Source organism: Saccostrea cucullata, unplaced genomic scaffold (genome assembly GCF_032062105.1).
Source record: "Saccostrea cucullata isolate Sc308-1 unplaced genomic scaffold, CSIRO_AGI_Scuc_v1 ctg9493, whole genome shotgun sequence".
In the NCBI taxonomy this organism is placed as follows: domain Eukaryota; kingdom Metazoa; phylum Mollusca; class Bivalvia; order Ostreida; family Ostreidae; genus Saccostrea; species Saccostrea cuccullata.
The window spans coordinates 908-23,197 of record NW_026925324.1 but is presented as its reverse complement, the minus strand read 5'-3'; the positions used below and the strand labels follow the sequence as shown (position 1 = coordinate 23,197).

The following is a 22,290-nucleotide window of genomic DNA, read 5'->3' as shown; positions in this document are numbered from 1 at the left end:
TAATTTGACAATGGTACCAACTGTACCAATAAACCCTGAACGGGTATTGGCATACAAATGTAACAATTTTACCAATGTTACCAATGGGAGTCCAATGGAGACATTGGTAATACTGAATTACAGATTTCTTTGTCTTCTAAGTTATTAGCACATGCCAGAATCGCAAGAAAATCATAGCAGACTCATATCCGACAAACAAACCACATTAGGATCACACTTCTTTAGTTGCCATATCTATGAGTTTTATATAATCCATTTAATGGATCATGTCTAAATCATACTTCAAAATCATGAATATAAGTGTTTGATATGATTTTTATGTGATTTTGGCATGATTTGTTAAAAAGGATTAGAGGAAAAATCGTTTATATCATTGTAAATCCGGGATCCCAGTCTTTCTAGCTTGTTGCCATGTCGATAACTAGCTGTGACGTCATTTACCAACACTAACCACACTCTAGACTGTCTGCAGAAAAATATACCATTGGCAAAAAACATTGGTACCAGTGGCATGCCAATGGTAATTAATTTTACCAACGGCAACTTTTGTCTACCAACGGCAGAACTGTGAACGCACCCATTATCGAGAAAAGAGGTTAGTTATATGACTAACGGTACGCGTTGATTAGAATTTGACTGAAGAATATTAAAATTGAATCTATACTCCACTCACTCCTACTTGGTCCGCAACGAAAGTCGCCCAGAAACAAGATAGAAAGTCCGATCAAAATTTGTGGTAGCGAATTTCCTATTTTTAGATTCCTCCCTTGTGTATTTTTATAGTAGGGGTAACTTTATTAAAAGAAGATAAATATTTCGTGACAAGCCCCTGTGAGCTAAGTGAATTTTTTTCTTCCAACAACTCTTTTCAAAAAGCTACCTAGATTTAAGAGTTGGAGTGCGATTTACCTTTCGTTTTGTCATTTCCAAGATAATTCTATCTATATCTGCATATCAACAATTCCTTCAAATCATCAAAATTATGGCATTTTCTTTTTCATTCATTTAATAACGATAATTCCGCCGATAATCTAGCTTCCGCTATAAACTGCGCCCTCTATTACTGTCATCCGAGCCCGATGCAATTTTAAATATTGCATGAAACAGAATATGGTTGCTTTCAAGGCTGTAAACATTTACAAGACTTGTTAATCAAATTAAGAAAAATTTATAAAAAGTTTTTTAATGTAAGAAATAATTCTTAGTTCGAAATATCATTCAGATTGATCATTTAATTTATTTCACTTATTAAAATATAAAAGTTTTTAGCCTCCAGACTATATTCATATTTCACTTGAGAGAGACACTGCAATTTTGAAAAAAATATAATGTATTTAATTTGATTCTTCAATTTTTTTTATCCCTATAAAAATTAGATTTTAAACATAGGCCTAACATTTGACCTCTAAATTTATATTTTTCCGGAGATCACGTATCCGGTTTCAAAATTACAGTGTGTTTGCAAGCATGGCAGAGGAAAAGGGGTGACCAAAATTGAGAACAAGAAGCCAAACGAAGAAAAAAATAGTGACATTGTGGTGTTCTTAAGTGTGAAAAGTTTTATTCTCATACGGTTTACTTGTGGCATATGTAATAAAGGTTCACATGTGCAATGGACTACGACGATCCGTATGAGAGTCTTCCAAGTACCTCCACTACCACAACGCATATGTTAGCCGGATCGGCAGCTGGTGTCTTAGAACATAGTGTTATGTACCCTGTGGACTGTGTCAAGGTGTGTGTTACAGTGAGATACGGGTCTAGAAGCAAGCAAATGGCTCGTCTTTCTCACAGCATTTGTTTTCTATGTAATGTTGCATAATACGGTAATATTGCGTAACGGCTCTTCCTATGGGCAGGTTGGGCACACACCCCCAAATGGTCATTTAACCCCCGTTTGGTGGTCAATCGCCCATATCGGCGTCTTTATTACCTACCAAATGGGAGAGAAAAATCGTTTTGTTCAGTTCTCTGGAATGACATGAAATGGTGCATAATTTCAACTCACGGGGAATAAAATATAGATATTTTTCTAAACTTTGAACGAAAAAAATCAGAATTTCAACGCGGACTTTTTTGCGCAGTGTCGTTCAAATATTTGACAAAATCGTCACCTATGTAAACAAGTGTTACGTTTCTGTGTTTTAACTTAAAAAGAAAAATTCCCTCCATCTCGCGCGTACTTGCACCTATCAATCGTGTTTATCACTTCATATTTCTGCCATCCGGGCAACCAAATAATTATCTTAACCAATTAAAATTGACGATCTTTTCTGAACTTGGGTCAAAAGACTGATTTAACTATGGAGGCCTATTAGTGTCAATTTTCAAAAAGTAAAATAAGAGGAAGGGTAAGAATTCGCTTTTATTTCCTTTATTTCGTATGCAATGGCTTTATTTTTTACAAAAATACGATATGCAGTGAATTCATGATAAAATAATCGCTCGAAAACTATAATCTTGGAATAAAAACAAGAATAATTGTAAATGTCACTTTGTAAAACTTTATTCAAAAATATTTAATAAATATAGGAGATACATCATAGATATGCATACTAAACCACAAAGGGTCGCACAGAAATCGTAACTTCATCCTAAAAGAAAAAAAAGAATAAATGTTACATTCAAATGTAGAAAATAATGAATATTATTTATAGCAATAAGTGCCCACCATATGAATAAGATATGAGGAGCTCGTGTTTAACGGGATTTTATAGAGATTTATATAGACGCAGATTAAAAGATCATTTGAAAAGTTACTTATCTAGACTAACACCTCTTGTTTAAATATATTTTTTACCGAACTTTACACAACAAAATAATTTTTCGTATTGTTTGAGCAAATAGTTCGGCCATCACGAACAACTGTGGGTTTTGATTTTACGAAGTTCCAAAGAAATTCCACATGGAAAATTGACTAAATTGCATTAAATGCGCGAGGAATATGTTAATTAAAATTCCCCAATGCCTAAGTAAATGCGCTTTCGCTTTATTAATAAAAATTAGATTTGAATAAAAAAGACCACCATTTGGTAGGTAAAAAAGACGCCGATATGAGCGATTGACCACCAAATGGTGGTTAAATGACCATTTGGGGGTGTGTTCCCAACCTGATGGGTGTGTTAAATTTATTGGTTGAAAAATTTCAACCTAAAGCTACAAATGAGCAGGAGACGAGAAAATGTGATGGGCCAGTATGAGTTCAAATCTGCCCCCCCCCCCCCCCCCGAATCTCTAGTCAGGTGCTCTACCAGTTGAGATATCTGGCTACTGGTGTTCAAAAATATAACCACGACTTTATTTTTATATGTTGATTAGTTTGAAATTGCATAAACATATTGGTGTCCCATGATAAGGTATGAAGTATTAGATATCAATATCAGTGTAACTGACAAAAGATTTTTTTTTTTCTGACAAAAGATTTACCTCAAGCTGTATCTTTAAAGTCACAGACTTCTTATGTTAAATTTTACCTACGTCTACTCTTGTTCTAAACGTGCTTCCTTTATTCCAGACACGTATGCAATCATTGGTGCCGGACCCAAAGGCTGACTACCGCAGTGTGGTGGATGCGTTTAACACCATTATTCGCCATGAGGGGTTACTGAGAACAATGAAGGGAGCTCCAATAGTTGTGCTGGGAGCAGGACCAGCACATGCATTCTACTTTGCTTGTTATGAATATCTTAAAAAAACTCTTAGTGGGGGTCAGAAGGGAAACCATATTGCTCATGGTAGGTGTTAAAGATAGTAATTGAAATGAAATCATGGTAATAATATACATGTACATTTAGTAGTTAATTGCGAAGATTTTTAGAATGCAATTCAAACATGCATAATATCAATGGCAGTAAAACTAGAAACTAACCAACATGACCAAAGTTCTGAATTTTAGACAGGATTGTTGTGAAGTTTTGTGATGGGTCAAAATGGCCATTTTCAGAGTTCAGGTAGACGGATCTAGAATCCTTTTATTAGCTCACCTGAGCCGAAGGCTCAAGTGAGCTTTTCTGATCACATTTTATCCATCGTCCATTAGGGCTGAAACGATTCACCGAAATATCGATATTGTTCGATATAAGTGCTCGGTTCAATTTCCGATTCACCATCTCGATTTTCGGTTCGATACGTTTTTTTATGCCCCCCTTCGAAGAAGGGAGGGCATATTGCTTTGCTGCTGTCCGTCGGTATGTCGGTCTGTCGGTCCACTTAGTTTCCGTTCATTTTCTTCACAACCGTTGCACATACTGAAATGAAATTTGGTATACAGATTTATCAGATGAATACCTAGGCCAAGTTCTGTTTTGGGTACGATCGTGCCATTTTTTACAGAGTTATGCCCTTTGGACTTAGAAAAAATCCAATTATAATCTAAGCATTTGTCCTTAAGGAGATATGAGTGGACATGTATCCAGTTAAAGATAATTAATGAGCTTAGTGTGGGAAGTTAGGCATCTCTGATCATGTGTTATCTTTATCTCCTGAGAATTCGATAACAGAAGGAAAGATCTCTCTTGTCTAATTCTCTTAATTGTAATTTATTGCTTGTCAAAACATTTACATGTATTTACCAGCCTTTTTATGCCCCCCTTCAAAGAAGGGAGGGCATATATTGCTTTGCTGCTGTCTGTTGGTCCATTTAAGTAAATTAAAAAAAAAAACCAAGTCTTTTAAATTTTAAATTTCATAATCCTAACAAATGTAAAAATATAGTTGTATCCTTATTCAAAAAATGTTAAATTAAGTAAAAACTTATTTTTTCATAATCATATACTTTACAGCAATCTGTAACAAATGTTAATGTTTTGAGAGGAATTCAGTTTGTCCCATGGGCATAATTATCAAGCACTGGTCAAGAAGAATTTTGATAGCAGAAATTTGCAGGTCAAATCAGAGAAATTAATGAGTTTATTGTCAGGAGCTAATTGGTAGTCTAAAGCGAGAGCATCTCTAGATATGATCATCTTAATTTATCTCTTGGGAGTTGGGTAAAAAGAAATGGCCTCATAGTTGCTTGTGTTAATTAAAGGCCGGTTTACACTATGCATCTTGACACATGCATCTAAACTAATGCTTCAATTTTGCCTCATGCATCTTCTTATTTACACTATGTGTCTTGATGCATGCATCTTTAGAATACTTTGTAAAGATGAAATTTCTCTACTTAAAAAAAATAACAATACCTTCAAATTTCATTTCCAGATTTATTTTAGCTGAACAAATCATTCTTAATTTCCTTTTTATGATAATTCTTGGAAGATGTAATTTATATTTATTCCAAAACAAAAACTACTCTATATTATAAAAATCAAATAAGTTTTTCAAATTGTAGTTTTAATCAGTATTTTCTGTTTTTGTGTATCTTGGGAAGCTATTTTTGAAAGTATATGAAAAAAATAAGGCTCATGATTCAATATCAACTCTGACCTTTCTTTTCATTGGTCAGTTCCATGCATCTTGAAGCACGGAATAGAACAAGTTCTATTCCATCGTTCAAGATGCAACACCCATTTAATTTGACACAAGGGGCTTTTACACTGTGAATCTTGACTCATGCATCCAAGATGCATGTGTCAAGATGCATAGTGTAAACCGGCCTTAAGAGTTCTTGATGGCTATAGTTCAGATAAAGATCTTTCAATTGGTGTAGTGTAATTAAAATAAATTGATGTTTTAGTGTATGATTAAAACTAAATTATTATTGTATAATATAATGAAAACTAATTATGCCCTCCTTTGAAGGAGGGAGGGCATATTGCTTTGCTGCTGTCTGTCGGTCCACTTAGTTTCCAGTCATTTTCTTTGCAACCGTTGCACATACTGAAATGAAATTTGATATACAGATATATCAGATTAATATCTAGGTCAAGTTCTTTTTGGGTACGATCGCACCATTTTTACAGGGTTATGTTCCTTAGACTTAGAAAAATTCCTGTTATTTGCAGTTTCTGTTCATTTTCTTTGCAACTGTTGCGCATACTGAAATGAAATTAAGCATACAGATTTATCATAGATATCTAGGTCAAGTTCGGGTTTGGGTACGATTGCACCATTTTTGACAGAGTTATGCCCCTTTGACTTTGTAAAAATTTCAAATTATTTGCAGTTTCCTTTCATTTTCTTTGCAGAGGTTGCACATACTGAAATGAAATTTGGTATACAAATGTATCAGATAAATATTTTGGTCAAGTTCTGTTTTGTGTATGATCGTGCCATTTTTGACAGAGTTATGCCCTTTGGACTTGTAAAAATTCCAATTTGGGGAGAGGGGGGCATAAGTGTTTTACAAACATTTCTTGTTATAATCAGGTTTGGTTAACTCTTTGAAATAGATCGGGTTCGACCTTATTTTAACAGTTTGACACACACGAGGGAGAAAATTGGGACGGTAAAGTTGCAGAGTAGGCTGCCTCTGCTATTATTTATACGAATAAAGTGTTCTTAATCAACAGAACCACAAGTATCAGAGATGTGCAATTAACAAAAATTAAAATTATAACTACGCATGTAATACATAAAGTACAACCGGTATTTTACTCATTTCTTGCTATCAAATTCCCAACCAGTGAATATTTTCCAGGCAGCATGCTCCTACTGTCAATAAATCTCCATAATTTTCTCCATTTTGCAGTACTTCCTGACTTATTTACTTCCAAAAACGATCGTTTTTTTCCTAATCCGAATTTCCTCCGTTTATTGTAAATACAAGCAGATATCTCATTAAATTATTTACGATCACTCAATCAACTGAAAGATCAGTGTGATTCACGTGAAATATATTTCTAGTGTATTTAAGGATTTAATATGAAAACAAAATGAAATTATTTTCATTCTAAATGAGCTAGTGCAAAATAATCAGAAAAGGAAAGATCTTCAGATATTTTTTTTAAATTCATTTTTATTTTCTGTCATAATCATTAATTTTATATGATTTAATTTTTTAGTGAGAATAAAATTTTAATTTTCAAAAGATTGACCTAGTACCCTGACTTTTTCAATGATTATTATTTTTTTTTTCAACATTTGTTTTATTTTAATTTTTGTCCCTATATTTGGGCTAATAACTTTTTACTTGGGGCTAGTAACTTTATTGCTGCCACTAGCCCATGGGCTAGTACTTGAATTTTTAGATTGCATACCCCTGGTAGTATATTTCTATTGTATCACCACTTTTTACTCTTTGTTTTTTTAAATCTGAATACGTTTTCTTTAACCTTATGAATAGTTTCGTTCTTAAATTGTATCGTATTGAAAAAATTGAATTGTGACACAAGTATTGCAATACGTATCGTATCGTGGAGGGGGCGTATCGTTTCAGCCCTATCGTCCATCCGTCCGTCTGTCCGTCCGTAAACTTTTCACATTTTCGACTTCTTCTCAAGAACCAATGGGCCAATTTTAACCAAACTTGGTACAAAGCATCCTTAGGTGAAGGGGAGTTTAAATTGTTAAAATGAAGGGCCAAGTCCCCTTACAAGGGGAGATAATCAAGAAAAGACAAAAATAGGGTGGGGTCATTAAAAAATCTTCTTCTCAAGAACCACTGGGCCAGAAAAGCTGAAACTTATGTGGAAGCATCCTTGGGTAGTGTAGATATTAAATTGTTAAAACCATGACCCCCTTGGGTTGGGCGTGGCCACAATAGGGAATTCAAATTTTACATAGAAATGTATAGAACAAATCTTTAAAAATCTTCTTCTCAAGAGCTACTGGGCCAGGAAAGCTGAAACTTTTATGGAAGCATCCTTGGGTAGAGTAGATATTAAATATTAAAATCATGACCCCCGGGGGTAGGGCGGGGCCACAATAGGGAATATAAGTTTTACATAGAAATATATAGAACGAATCTTTAAAAATCTTCTTCTCAAAAACCACTGGGCCAGGAAAGCTGAAACTTATGTGGAAGCATCCTGGGGTAGAGTATTAGGAAAAATCTTTTAAGAATCTTTTTCTCAAAAATCACTGGGCCAGGAAAGCTAAAACTTATGTGGAAGCATCCTGGGGTAGTGTAGATATTAAATTGTTAAAATCATGACCCCTGGCGGTAGGGCGGGGCCACAATAGGGAATATAAGTTTTACATAGAAATATATAGAACAAATCTTTTAAAATCTTCTTCTCAAGAACCACTGGGCCAGGAAAGCTGAAACTTATGTGGAAGCATCCTTGGGTAGTGTAGATATTAGATTGTTAAAATCGTGACCCCCGGGGGCAGGGCGGGGCCACAATAGGGAATCCAAGTTTTACATAGATACATTTAGGAAAAATCTTTTAAGAACCTTTTTCTTAAAAACCACTGGGCCAGGAAAGCTGAAACTTATGTGAAAGCATCTTTGGGTAGTGTAGATTCTAAAGTATTAAAATCATGAAAGGGGAGGGGGTAGGGGGGGCATGATAGGTATGGCAAGAGGGGAAATCTGGTAAAGAACTTCATCACTCAAGTTACTCAGGTGAGCGATGTGGCCCATGGGCCTCTTGTTTTTATTGCAATGGCAACCAATTAATATTATACTTTCATGTAAATTACTAGTACTTGAATCTGATTCATCAATGAACATATTATTGCTGGTGCATTGTCACTAGGGCTCATGGTCACTCTAAATCAGTCACAAAAATGTGCCTTGATGCAAGATCAATGAAATGGTAAGTATGTTTTAAAATGGAGGCAGAGACATGTATGTCAAAAGGTTCATTGTTTAGGAATTGAAAACCCTACATTAAGTACACTTATACATACCATACTTGATTATTGTAAATATTACATTCAAGAACGTGAATTGAAATTGCATTCAGTTTTTTTCAGATCTATCAACATGATCATTTATGCATACTTTTTACTGCATATGCATTCATTATGGATCTTTATTTTCAGGATAAACATACAGGTTTTAAAATTTTGGAGATCTTGTTTTCTACCTGAAAAAATACTTCTTATTTCTTTTTATATGCCAGGTACAATGCCAAACTCTAGTTTGTGTGCTACAAAATATCTGACACTAATGAGTCCTGTATTTTCCAGCTGAATAACTCAATGCTTAATAATGAGAAGATTTGATAATCGTAGTGAGACTTGGTCTCCTAGATGTTTATTCATAAAGGAGAGTTGCACTACCCTATTTAATCTGTCATCACAGTAATGTTATTCTGTGTTATATATTTTTAGGTGTAGCTGGATCAGTGGCAACACTGCTTCATGATTCTGTTATGGTTCCTGTTGATGGTAAGTCTAAGATTTATCTCCCTTGACTTAAAATTTACAAACTAGATTTCTGCTATATCAAAAGGAGTACTTGTAATTTGTTTGTTTTACAATACATCGTTTCAAATTTTAAATGCTTATATTAGTTGTACCGGTAGTTATATTAAAGAACCTGTAATAACTCACATGTAATGTAATCACTCTTGAAATAAGTTCATTTTCCTCCTAAAATTTTACCTTTTTATCATAGAGTTTCATTTTAAATAGGTGATGGTACGTTCTACCTCTTGTTTATTGTAGATTACTAGTATTTCTTAATTCATAAGAATCTGTAAAACATATTTTTACATGTTTAATCTTACAAAATAAGCTGAAGTGTGGTCGTGGTGAGAGTAATTCAATTACATTGTATATGGCAAAGTTTGACCTTGCATCTCAATTTTCAAGTGTATTCCTTGGTACAAGATATTTCTTTCGGTACCAATTTTTTGACCACATTACCTTATAGATTGATCAAACTTTTGAAAAATCTTGAATAACCTTGCTTATAACTTTTGAACAGTTTGCTTTAGGGGTTTCATATTTCACATGTCTTTTCTTCTAAAACTTTTCTATCGGTACCAACATTTTTGACCTCATGAAGTTGACCTTTGAGTTTTGCTTTCTTTTAAAAAAACTATGATTTTGGCCACGATTTTAAACAATAAGCATGATTAGAGCTAGGGCTTTCATAATTCACATGACATTGTGTGTTTTTGTGACAAGACCATTCTTTGGGCACCAATATTTTTTACCTTGGAGATTGACCAATACTAGTATTTAAAAAGCTTAAACTTGGCTATGAGCTACAATAGGGGAGGCATCAGTGTTTTACAATTACATCTTGTTTTTCAGTGGTAAAGCAAAGAATGCAGGTATTCAACAGCCCTTATACAAGCTGCAGGTCATGTGCAAAAGCCATTCTTAAGCAGGAAGGCATCTTTGCATTTTACAGAAGCTATACCACACAATTGACGATGAACATCCCTTTCCAAAGTGTGCACTTTATGACTTACGAATTCATGCAAGATATACTAAACCACGACAGAAATTATAGTCCAGTGACTCATATGGTTTCAGGCGCCACAGCAGGTGCGGTGGCAGCCTCAGTGACTATGCCACTTGATGTATGCAAAACGCTCCTCAATACACAAGAGAGTTGCACTAGGACTCATGCATCTTACATCAATGGCATGATATCTGCTTTTAGGACGGTTTATGAGTTTCAGGGCCTGACTGGGTTTTACAGAGGCCTGACGGCTCGAGTGATATTTCAGATGCCTGCCACTGCCATCTCCTGGTCTGTGTATGAAGGGTTTAAGTACATCATCACCAAAAAGCAAGCAGTAGAAGACACTCTGCCAAAAACCCTCTCTATCCGAGCTGCCTCAGCGTCTTCTCATCCTGACTAAATGGAAATAAAAAAAATTTTCTTGTTTAGGTTTTTAAAAAAAGTCAAAAATCTAAAAAAAATCTGTCAAATGCCCAAGTAATATTTATTTACACATGTACCATGATGCTTACAAAAAAAGAGCTTAAATTGCTTCACATACCTAGAGCTAAAAAGAAATTTATGAATCGTTGCATGCAGATGATTATGATTGAATTGAATAGATTTCACTTGATTAGCCTCTTTAAAGAATTTAAAAAAAAAGTTTTTTAAGTATTCTAAACTTTTATTCTGAATTCAGTAACTTTGATACAACAGATTTTAGTAGAAATTAAGGTGAATGGAGATGCTTGCGATAAAGTCCCCTTTTGATAAGTCAACCCAGGAATTTACCAAAATATTTAGATTACCGGTATCTATCAACTGTCTCTGGATCGGTGCTATCAAACAAAAGTATTTGTGTCTTGCTTTCAAGAAAATCCTGTGCAACATTTCAAGTGTACTGGTAGTTTGAAATAAAGAATTTTTTTTAAATTTGTGCACTTCAGAAGAGATAGAAATTAATTTTTTCTAATCATGGAAGATAAAAAGAAGAAAAATGTAGTAATCCAAATCAAAATAAGGAGATTCTGGGAAAAAATTAAGCTCAGCTGAAAAAAAGCTTTTATCTGCATGAAAGGGAAAAAAAATCAAATAGAAGAGAATATAGAAAAAGGATCTTCAGGCAAAGGATTTCTAAAATTCAGAAAAAAAGGAATATTGGAAGGAAGATTTTGAAGGAGATTGTGTTATTTTCAAGTGCAAAGTTTCAGTTTTGAATCAAAGAAAATGTGAATATATTATTGTGTTGTCATTGGAAAAACCTCTGCAATGCACATTTTGTGAATTTCCTCTGGATCATGGTATGTCAGCGCGATGGACAGCTACATAACGAGATCTCAGTTTTTATTTTTTTTTTTTATAAAGCATTTACATATGTTGGCCACATATAGAAAATAAGTTGCTTCCATGTTTCCATGTATTTGACATTACTTTGTTATTTATCAGTAAGGTATAACTAATATATGCATTATGTACCCAATACTGACAATAGATGTACATGACCTATAGAGAAATGTTAATCATAGAATGCATCTTAACTACCCTGGTATCTTTGTTAAAATGTGAAGATGTGCAGACCATTCTGGTTGTTTATATGCATACGCAGCATCACAAATGTTTAGTAAACTCACCATGTATTAGACTTTTTTAATCAAAGGAGTCAGTATAGGGACTAGAGAGTTAAAAATTAATGGAAATATCAATGATATTTTGAAGTACATGTACAAATGTGGAACTTTTGGAAGCGTAACATAAATATAGCAAAAATAAAAAATAATTATCATAAAATATTTGTAATTTTGATGAAATGAGCATCTGCTATCTATACATGTACATGTGTATTTGACTTTTGTTTATAATCATTTGAAATTGGATTTCCTTGTATATATTTATTTTAGAAATCTTAATGGTGCATTTTAGTTCCTTGACTTAATGTCATATACATGGACACAAAGAAGTCAGTTTTCTATAATGTGGCCATATTGTTTATCTGTTGCTGTGTCAGTTGCTATGGACAGCTACCCAGTGATATTTTTGTTGTGTTTGGAGTGTTTCTGTGTGAGAATTGAGAACGTTCTACACCTGAACAAATTTTGTTAATGTTTTTGTACATACCTTACATATTATATATATCTCCATCGTGTTAAAGAAGGCAAGGATAAATTATGCATTTATTGAATTAAATCTTTTTTATACATGGAAAAAATGTCATGTGAGAATGGAGAACATCTACATGCATAATATAAAAAAGTCATTAGTATTTATACCTTGATGCACCTGTCATTATTGAAGCATGTCTTTAAGCCTCATACATGTACATGTATACAACTGTGTGATAATTTTTAAAGAAAAATGGAAGCTTTTACAGGTTTTAGGAAGATTTTTTCCCCTTTAAATTATCACTGCTTTTTCAGTATGATTCTAGAATTAGTAGGAATGCCTATAGAAAAAAATTGTAGAGATGGAAGGGTGGGTTGGGTGAAGTCAGATTTTATATCAATCTTACATGTAACAAGTTTATCTTTTGAAAATTGTACTTAATGAACTTAAAACCAGTTTAAATAATATCTCATCATTATCAGGATTATGCAAAATTTGAATCAACTGTTTGTATGGACTCAAATCATCCTAATTCTTGACATTTAGATGCATCTCAAATTGGATTATGCTAAATACTTTGTGTATGCATGAACTTTAAAAATGTTTATTATGTTAATAGAAAGGAATTACAACATATGTATTTTAATATTTTCAAAAAAAAAATTAAAATGGTAATTTTAAATTAAATTTACTTCCATTAACATGCGAAATGTAAATAACTATGATAAAAAAACAAAAGATAAAGTTCTTGTTGATTTTATTACAGTTATGCATCAGATTCAGAATATGCCCTGATAATTGTATTTGTTTCTGTCAGACTACTTGTATGTAATTATTTTATTCAAAAAATCCTAAATAGTTCAAGCATCTTAGGGTATATCTGAACAACAAAAATGTCCTGCAATTATATATTTTTTGCTTTTGCACCACAAAACAGTGGAAGAGAGCAATATTTTGGCCCTGTCCTGTTGGGCATGTGTAATACTTTGAAATGATTTATCTGAATATTTTTCAACTAATGCCCTAAATCTTTAGTAATTAGTCATTCTCTTTCAATTTAGCAAGAAGTACAGCTGAACTTTGGTATCTCAAACTCAGATACCATGGATATGTCAATGGACTTGGAATTCCAAAGCGTCTAATGCATGAATATGAACATGATGAAGAGAAAGTCAAATTTTGTATCCCATTTACTACATGATAGAATGGCAGTAGCTAAAATACCAGTCACTTAGTAAACTTTATGATCTTAATGTACCAGGTACATGAATGCCCCATTTTCTCTATCTAAAATATCAGATATGTATGAAATGCATGTTTTTTTTTCCTGAAGCTATATGTAATATTGATTTCAGGTACATTTTCTACTGCTGAAACCTATACATCAGTCATGATCTGATCATAAAAATTGATTATGGAGTGTTTTTTTAATGGATCATGTACATCCTCTGTACTGTCATTGTAAAGAGACACTTTGAGCTTGTAATCAGGAAATATAAAGTGGGCATTAAAATGGAGGCTGTATAAACTCCATATCTACATGATTTATAAATCCTTGAGTCATAAGATTTGTCATGATTCCTGGATAAGTCATGGCTCCATTTAATCTTTCTAGTACATGGCCACTGACTGTAAGGCAGATAAGCATGTAAAACTGAAAAGCTTTTGGCCCAGCAGATAATTATAGGGGAAAAAAGAGTCTTAATCCTTCTGTGGATGACTGCATGGGGATGTAAAACATTTTAGAACCATGAGATGATGCTGCAATTCACATTTAGCATTAATTTTATTGTAACATGTACATGTATGAAGGCTATCACTCATCTTTCATCACCAAATCAGGGTGGAATGATTCCAATGAAAAGACAAATATATATAGGTTTATTCTGCTTTGTTGGCTGGGTGCTTCATTATTTCATTTATACGGTTTCCTTTGAATTTTTTTTTTTTTTTTTTTTGCTTGTGATGTGTAAGAAATTCTAATTGTGATAAGAGGTTGTTCCTATTAAATTATTCTTGTAATTATAATGGTTTTTATATTAAGATTTAAACATATGTGAACTGCATCAATTTATTGAAACTTATAGAAGTCTTCATCTAGAAAAAAAATGGTTTTAACACATTTAATGTTATTTTGAAATACAAACATTGAAACAAAATTTAATTATTTATTATTTGGTTTCTTAGTATCTAAAATTTGGTTATTCCTCTTTCATCTAATGGTTAAATTAAAAAAAACAAACAAAAAGAATCAAACCCTATGTGTTATATGTAAATTAATTATGTTTAGTGTAAAATGATAAAAATGAATTTTTAAAGTTTTTTTTTTTCAGGGAGACTCGTTTTGCACTTCATTATTTGTGTACTGTTTTATTATAATTTCATTTCTTACCATCATCAGAATCTTTGTCTGAAAGTATGATCACTGATAAATATATCCACCCTTAATTACTGTGTAGGAAAAGAAATTTTATGAATTATGCATGAAAATTTGGCACATTGGCATTAAAAGGAAAGAGTACAAAACCAAAGGGAGAGAAATGTGTTTGAGAGGTGATGTTAAATGCATGAAATTGATAAGCATTTTATTTTGAATGGAAATTACTTAATATCATAGTTTGTTAATCAATTAATTAAAATGATTTACATCATGAATGTTTGTTTCTTATTGATTATTTCTTTTTACTTTATTGGTAATTAAGATTTTCTGATTAAAATTCAATGCATAAATAATGCCTATACTTGTAAAATGCTTAGTACTTTATAGGTGTATACTGCATTGAATCTCCCTTGCATAATTCATAAACTGTTACATTGCTCAATTTAAGTCAATTAAAAATGATATAAGAAAAACTTAAATAACTTGGATTTAATTTTTAGCACACCACATTGAAAGATAAAACGAGCATTTCTGATAACATTTTCCTGTTCAATCATTGTTTGTTGCCTGTCTGTCTGACAACTTTTCACAATTTCAACTTCTCTTGAACCTCTGGCCGGGCCACCTTTAAACCAAATTTGAAAAAAAGCATCCTTGGGTATAAAAGGGATTCCAAGCCCCTTTCCAAAAGAAACTGGAGGTACTGTGAGCAGTGAGCTCACTAAATGATACCCCCCCCCCCCCCCCCCCCCGCTTCCCATATGGTTACAGTGGCAAAGTCCATGTTTTGCACTGGGAGACCCAGATAAGAGTCGGATCAAAAAGTAAAATAGGAGGTGCACAATGGCATGTAATAATTAAAGAATCTATGAAAGTACATGCATAATCAAATTTTATTCTGTGGTTTAGGAGGTGTTGTGAATAAGAGATGGGTACCCATCAAAATGTGATATTAATAGTGGTATTCAGCATATTTTTAGTACATGTATATACTTATTTACACATGGTTCATAGGTTGAGGTAATTGCTAACGTGAAATTTAAATACATATTGCAAAATATAAACAAGTACCACTGTGCATATGAAGTTTTATTACAGCTAGTAACTTGAAAGGTTTCTTTAACACTGAGTTAAACACTAATTTCAGAATAACGAGGTCAAAGGAAAAGTCAAGGTCACTCTCATCAGTATGTATCAACATATGATATAGCTTCGAACTTTTTTTGTACCAATTTTTTCCCAAACATATGGTGGCATATTTCTGCCCCTTGTTTGCAAGTTATTTTTCTCTCAAATATGTCGACATGCAAGATAGATATGTTGACATGCAAGATAGTTATGTCAACATGCAACATAACTATGTTGACATGCAAGAAAATTGCAATCAAATAAATATTATAAAAAATCTTCTAAAATCTCAAATATTGCCCACATGTGACATCAAACATGCTAGATGCTACTTATTTATGTTAACATGCAAGATAAATATGTTGACATGCAACTTATTTATGTTGAAATGCAACTTAGTTATGTTGACATGCGAGATAAATATGTCAACATGCAACTTATTTATGTAAACATGCGACATATTTATGTCGACATGCAACTTATAAGTTGCATGTCAACATATTTATCTCGCATGTCAACATAACTAAGTTGCATGTCGACATGAATAAGTTGCATGTCAACATAAATAAGTTGCATGTCAACATAAGTTAGTTGCATGTCGACATAAGTAAGTTGCATGTCGACATAAATAAGTTGCATGTTAACATATCTAAGTTGCATGTCAACATATTTATCTTGCATGTTAACATAAATAAGTAGCATCTAGCATGTTTGATGTCACATGTGGGCAATATTTGAGATTTTTGAAGATTTTAAAAAATTATATTTGATTGCAATTTTCTTGCATGTCAGCATATTTATGTTGCATGTTGACATAGCTATCTTGCATGTCAACATATCTATCTTGCATGTCGACATATTTGATAGAAAAATAACTTGCAATAAAGGGGCAGAAATATGCCACCATACAAACACTATCACCTACCCTCCTTTGACTACATTGCAACGTGTCTGTTGAAAGTGGGGGCTATAAACCTAAGCCCCAATCTTTAATGCCTATATATATTATGTCTATCTTTGAAAAAATGGGGGCTAAGCCCCCACCCTTGGTTCCGACGCGTATGAGGTGGGGCTATATAAAAGGTAGGATTTCTTCTTCTTTAAAAATCTACTTAAAGTCAAAGTCAGGATTGGACATATACTTGTTCTCTCTTTTACTTTTTGGGGGTAGCTGCAGAACTGTAGCGTTATGGTTTTATAAACCTAAATAGTCGTTAACGCTGCAGATCCCGTTATGTCAAAAATGTGCAATTTACGGCGCAAGATTTTTTGCACACTGTTTTGGAAACTTTCTCCACTTTCCAACATTGGTAGATGATCTACCTTTCCTTCCTTAATTCTAGTCACATTTTTAAAAATAAATCTATATATATACTAATTATACATCTCCCAACCCTCTATAATCGTCTCTATAAGCGATTAACTCGCTTGAATTAGTATTTTTTGCAATCCATCAGACAATTCAATCAAACCAGTTTATCGCCTGTACAGGCGACTATAAAAGGTTGAGGGGATGATAAAATATACAAATTGCTTTTGATGTGTCTGGAATTAGGGGATGAAAGATAGAAGATTTGCCAAAGTTCGAAAGTGGAGAAATTCTCCCAAGCAGTGCGCAAAAAAAAAAAAAAAAAAAAAAAGCGCCCGTAAATTGAAGTTTTTGCTTTATGGGATCTGTAGCGTTATGGTCAAAGAGTATATAATTATATAAAACCATAACCGCTAGAGTTCTGCAGCTACATTTGGGGGATGGATGTGCAAAAGGCCCATCCTCATGATTTCTCTGTCTCGAAATGACTAGAATTCTCTTCAGGCATGCAATTGCGACAAAATATAATTATTCTTTATCGCTGGTGGTGGTGGGGGGGGGGGGGTGTTCTTTGTATTCAAGTAGCTGGTTTCAATACTTCTTTACTCACCGTTATTGTCTCAAAATGGGAAAATTTAAATATAATTCTGCGCACAAGTTATAGAATTTACTGGTTTTGTAATTTTTCAGAAGCTATCTTAAACAACCGAATTTTTTAAATTAAAAAAAAACCCTTTTTTTTCAAAAGAAGAAAACACGAATAAGAAAAAATGTACTAGTTTAATATGCTACCCCCCTCCTTTCCCGAATTTAATTCATTAATAGCTGTTAAAAAGTTGTAGCAAAGTTATTTTGACGCACTTTTGATATCACTTTACTCTACTGATCTATACCTTCCTTTAAAAATCAAGAAATTGACACCCAAAGTCGAGGCAAACTGAGTTGTTTTAAGATCGGGATCGGGATGTAAATTCCAATGGCTGTCTTGTTGAAAAAAATTTCGCCAGGTGAGTAATAAAAAGATTCAGATATTTATTGTCATTTGAGAGGATTTAATAGTTTGTAAATTATTGACTTATTGTCTGCTACAATCAGGTAATGATCAAAATTAGGTAACAGTTATATAACACTGAATGCACAATGCAGTCCCGAATTTCCTTTAATTTTCACATGTAAGTTTTAACAAAAGCTAATCTTAAGAAAAGATAGGAGAGTAATTGCTCTAATCACCATCAAATACAGAAATAGACTCTCCAAACCATCGGTTGAATCCGATGAATTAACTAATTATTTAATTTAGGGCTAAATACCGGTAATCATTTCATCCTGGTCCTGTAAAACTACACAGCTATAGTATTGGTATAGTTAGAATGATCTAACTGTGTCTTGGTACAAGCCCTAACCACAGTTAGAATACGTCCCATATACTTGCAATCCGCTCCGAAACGATTTTGAAGAATATAAAAGGATTTGCACTGGAAATAACTACCAAATTAATCAAAACAAACCTTTTTGAGATTGCTTATGCCTTTTATCCTAGAAAATAATCCATCTTAAGACGAAAATCCAATAATTTTCTCAACGTTTTTCTCTTGCTTCAAATTTACCTGCCATGTTTACATTCGGAACTCTCTAGATTGTTCGTAGTAAATGCACTGAGTTATAGTGAGTACGAGTTATCACCCATGTTTCTTTTGCTACATTACGAATACACGGAACGAACTCTATCGTTAAACCGGGTCCGTAGGACAATATCATTTTAACGATAGAACATGCTATCTAGTATTGGTGCAGAAGCTGGATGCTCTACGTATGAACAATTTAATGCTGACTGACGATTTTCGTACTAATTGTTAGTCAATTATTTATACACTGGCTTGACGACAGATTTTTTTCCATTATTTCCCGATCATGACAAGGAGCACACGGCGGGTGTGACCGGTCGGCAGGGGATGCTTACTCCTCCATGACAACTGATCCGACCTCTGATGTTTTCAAGGTCTGTGTTTGCCCTGCTCCTATTTTTTATTGTTTTATGGACTTTTGATCTGGAATACTGTTTGTTATCTCCATATGTTTCATTTGGAAGTTGATTTATATTCTAGGCAATACAAGCATCGTCTTCATTACAAGATATTGATTTTATTCAATACATGTCTCTTTAAAAAAATCTAGGATGGCAACAGCTCAACAACTGGGGGTTTGTAACAATACGTTGTATTCAGAAAGGCAACTTCAAAAAGAGAAAAAGCAACGTGATGTCTAAACGGGTATTTGAACTTGTGACTGAAGACATAGTGATTGTTCCCCCTAGACCTCCCCGAGATGTGTCCTGTACCAAGTACAAGAGAGCAAACAAGATGTATGAGGAGGAAGTGGTAAGGGTTTTTTCAATATTTTATTTATTACTGTAGAAGTACTTTTTTCCGCGTGGTATTAATTTACGCTATGTACGCGGTCATAAATTTTCCGCGGAAATTTGTCCAAGCGTACTTAATATAAATGTAAGGCAATTAGTGACAATCTAGAAAATCCGCGTAATTTTCTACCCGTGGATTAAACAGAAAATGAGATTCCGCGGAATTATGACCCCGTGGAAAAAAGTACGTCTACAGTATTTTAAACTATTGTTGAAATATTGTTCTACTCCATATTCATCAACAGGCTGGGATGTCAGTAGACAGTCACATGTTGTGGTGCAACAAGCTGTCGAAAAGTCATGTATGCTGATAATTTTGCTTCAGGGCAAATGTTAGCATTTGAAATATTGAAAATTTTACAGAAATACATGTACATTTAGTTAGTGCATTCTTCGTGATCAGTGTGTTAGAACTTATAATTTTTTTTTAGTACAGTAACAACTAACAACCAAAGACTAAATTAGATCATTCAGTAATTGTAAGACTATACTAAATGATTAACCTTTATGCTCTTGTGTCTTATGAGAAAACCAAATGCTATTACAATGTAATCTGTTACATGCAGAGTCATAGTCAGATGCACTATTATCTAATACTAAATCCTTCGTTACAGCCCAATCCCTATTTTGAGTACCGGAACAAACTTTGTCAAGAATTCTTAGCAAGAGACGAGAACTTCTTCATCTGTCACAGAAACCCGGTCACAGCCAAAGTTGTTCACGATTACAGACTGACAATGAAAGAAAAAGGCTTCCGTCTTCAGTTTGGAATGACGAATACTTTGTTAAAGTACTTATTTTATCTCAAGCTACAACATTTTGAAAACTATTTTAACCAATAAAACTTTTCTGGTTTGATTTAAAAGTTTCTGTTGTAGATGGCTTTTAGTAAAGCAAGTAGTAAAAGATGACATTTTAAGAAAAATTAGAAAAACAAATCTTTTTAGATGTCATTTTATCACTTCTAATTTAAGTGACTTCAGCAGGTATAGCAGAAGTAGAGAAATATGAATTGTTTTCCTCTGTGCAGTGTTATAATTATGCATGATATTAGATTATATATGTTGTAAAAGGGAGACAACCTCTTGTTAAAGTAACAATGAACAATTAATGTTGAACTTTTTTTTTTACAGGAAAAATATACCAGGCACTAAGTTTGAAGCTCTAGCTCCATATCTTGTATCCCATAATGTCTTGATCACAGGTTCTGAAGGAGCAGACTTTCGAAAGCTTCCAGCAGTCCTCAGAAAAATGCCAGAATTTATTTTATTAGGTATGGAATACTCTACTCTGATTCTGAATGATTTAATTTACAAAAATTAAAGGAATATTTCAAAAGCCTATTTATTGAGTGCACTTACATGTATCTGAAAGAAATATTAAAATGTTGTATATTACCGGTATGTATTTTTTAAGAAAAAAAGTCTTCTTAGATGTGTGTAAAATAAATGTTTTAAACATACCAGTGAAAAATAATACATGTCTTTTCAGGAGGTTATATTGATGGCATTTTATTGTCACGAGAGAGCATATTACAGTATTCCAAATTCCCTGATATTGAAGTGGGACACAGTGAAATAGCTGGTGTTTTAAGTCTAGCTGCTGGTGGAAAAACATCCACATTGCTGAATTCTCATGCACAAACTCTTGGCGCTAATTTAAAGCAGTATGAAAAGCAATTACATGGGGATGATGAAAATGATTGATGATTCAGTGAATTATTTTGTTTCTTTTTATATTAAAAGTATAAAACCTATGACTCTTAATTTCTATATAATAAGACTGTGCAGAAGGTATTTTGTTATAATGTCAGAGACCAGAAGAGCTATAGTAAAGTGTCTGTCCATCTGTCTGTGAACAATTTTTCAAAAAGCTACCTCCCCCTACAGTTTTGGTCTGATTTCAATATAACTTGGCACAAATAAGTCTACACTAAGATACATAATTTAATGCATACTTTAATGAACAGTGTTGCCATGGTTGCTAAAAATAAAAATATGACGTGGCACACAAGTAGACTACACAAGAAAGACAAGATACATTATATAATGCATCTGTTTTTGATTTTAATGAATGGAAGTCTGGGTTCAGGGCCATAAAAATGAAACAAGCTCACTTTTAATCTCGTTCTTTCTTTTTCAAAAAGGATCAATAGTGGAAAAGTGAGTCAGAGATAAAATTATGAGCTTATCACAGTTTTATGGCCAAGGGGCCTGTTCTTAGATATGGGCCTGAGACAAAGTAATAAAATATGTTCTTCAGTATGTACAAGACATTCTTGTACACCCTTCAGCATTTTATCAGAAGGGAGGGGGGGGGCACCAGATGCCTAAAATAGCATGCATTGCTATATGTCCATTATCCTAAAATCAAGGAAAAAAAACATCTATTTGTAAGAATTTGTCAGCCCCAGATGTCCACCATGGCCTTGCTTTAAACCCACTGGGGGCCTCATTGCAGCCCCCAGACCCCCCTGCCTTCTACTGCCCCCATTACAAAATTCCTGGATCTGCCACTGAATGTCAAATGTAGTAAAATTCAATCTTTTCCATTTGCATTTTTTAATCTTTATTTGTATTAATTCTATAATTTTCCTTTTGCATTGTGAAATTTTCCATTTGTATTATATAATTTTCCACTTGAATTGTATATTTTATTTGTATTCTATTTATTTTTTTATTTATATTTTAAAAAATTCTTTGCATTTATGGAAGAGCATGTTCTTT

The 22,290-nt window shown here is 33.3% G+C and overlaps 2 protein-coding genes across 2 annotated transcripts; both read left to right on the top strand.

The window, feature by feature from the left end:
• Positions 1–1,471: 1,471 nt before the first annotated feature.
• Positions 1,472–10,825, top strand: LOC134268611 (mitoferrin-1-like). The gene is made up of 4 exons (XM_062750873.1): positions 1,472–1,735; positions 3,515–3,734; positions 9,163–9,219; positions 10,093–10,825. Exons 1-4 carry the CDS (start codon positions 1,613–1,615, stop codon positions 10,647–10,649), a joined length of 957 nt encoding a protein of 318 aa, XP_062606857.1. The 5' UTR covers positions 1,472–1,612; the 3' UTR covers positions 10,650–10,825.
• A 7,265-nt stretch (positions 10,826–18,090) lies between these two features.
• LOC134268609 (large ribosomal subunit protein uL10m-like) lies at positions 18,091–21,323 on the top strand. Its single transcript, XM_062750872.1, has 5 exons — positions 18,091–18,152; positions 19,321–19,523; positions 20,179–20,354; positions 20,698–20,837; positions 21,056–21,323. Exons 1-5 carry the CDS (start codon positions 18,122–18,124, stop codon positions 21,268–21,270), a joined length of 765 nt encoding a protein of 254 aa, XP_062606856.1. The 5' UTR covers positions 18,091–18,121; the 3' UTR covers positions 21,271–21,323.
• Positions 21,324–22,290: the final 967 nt, after the last annotated feature.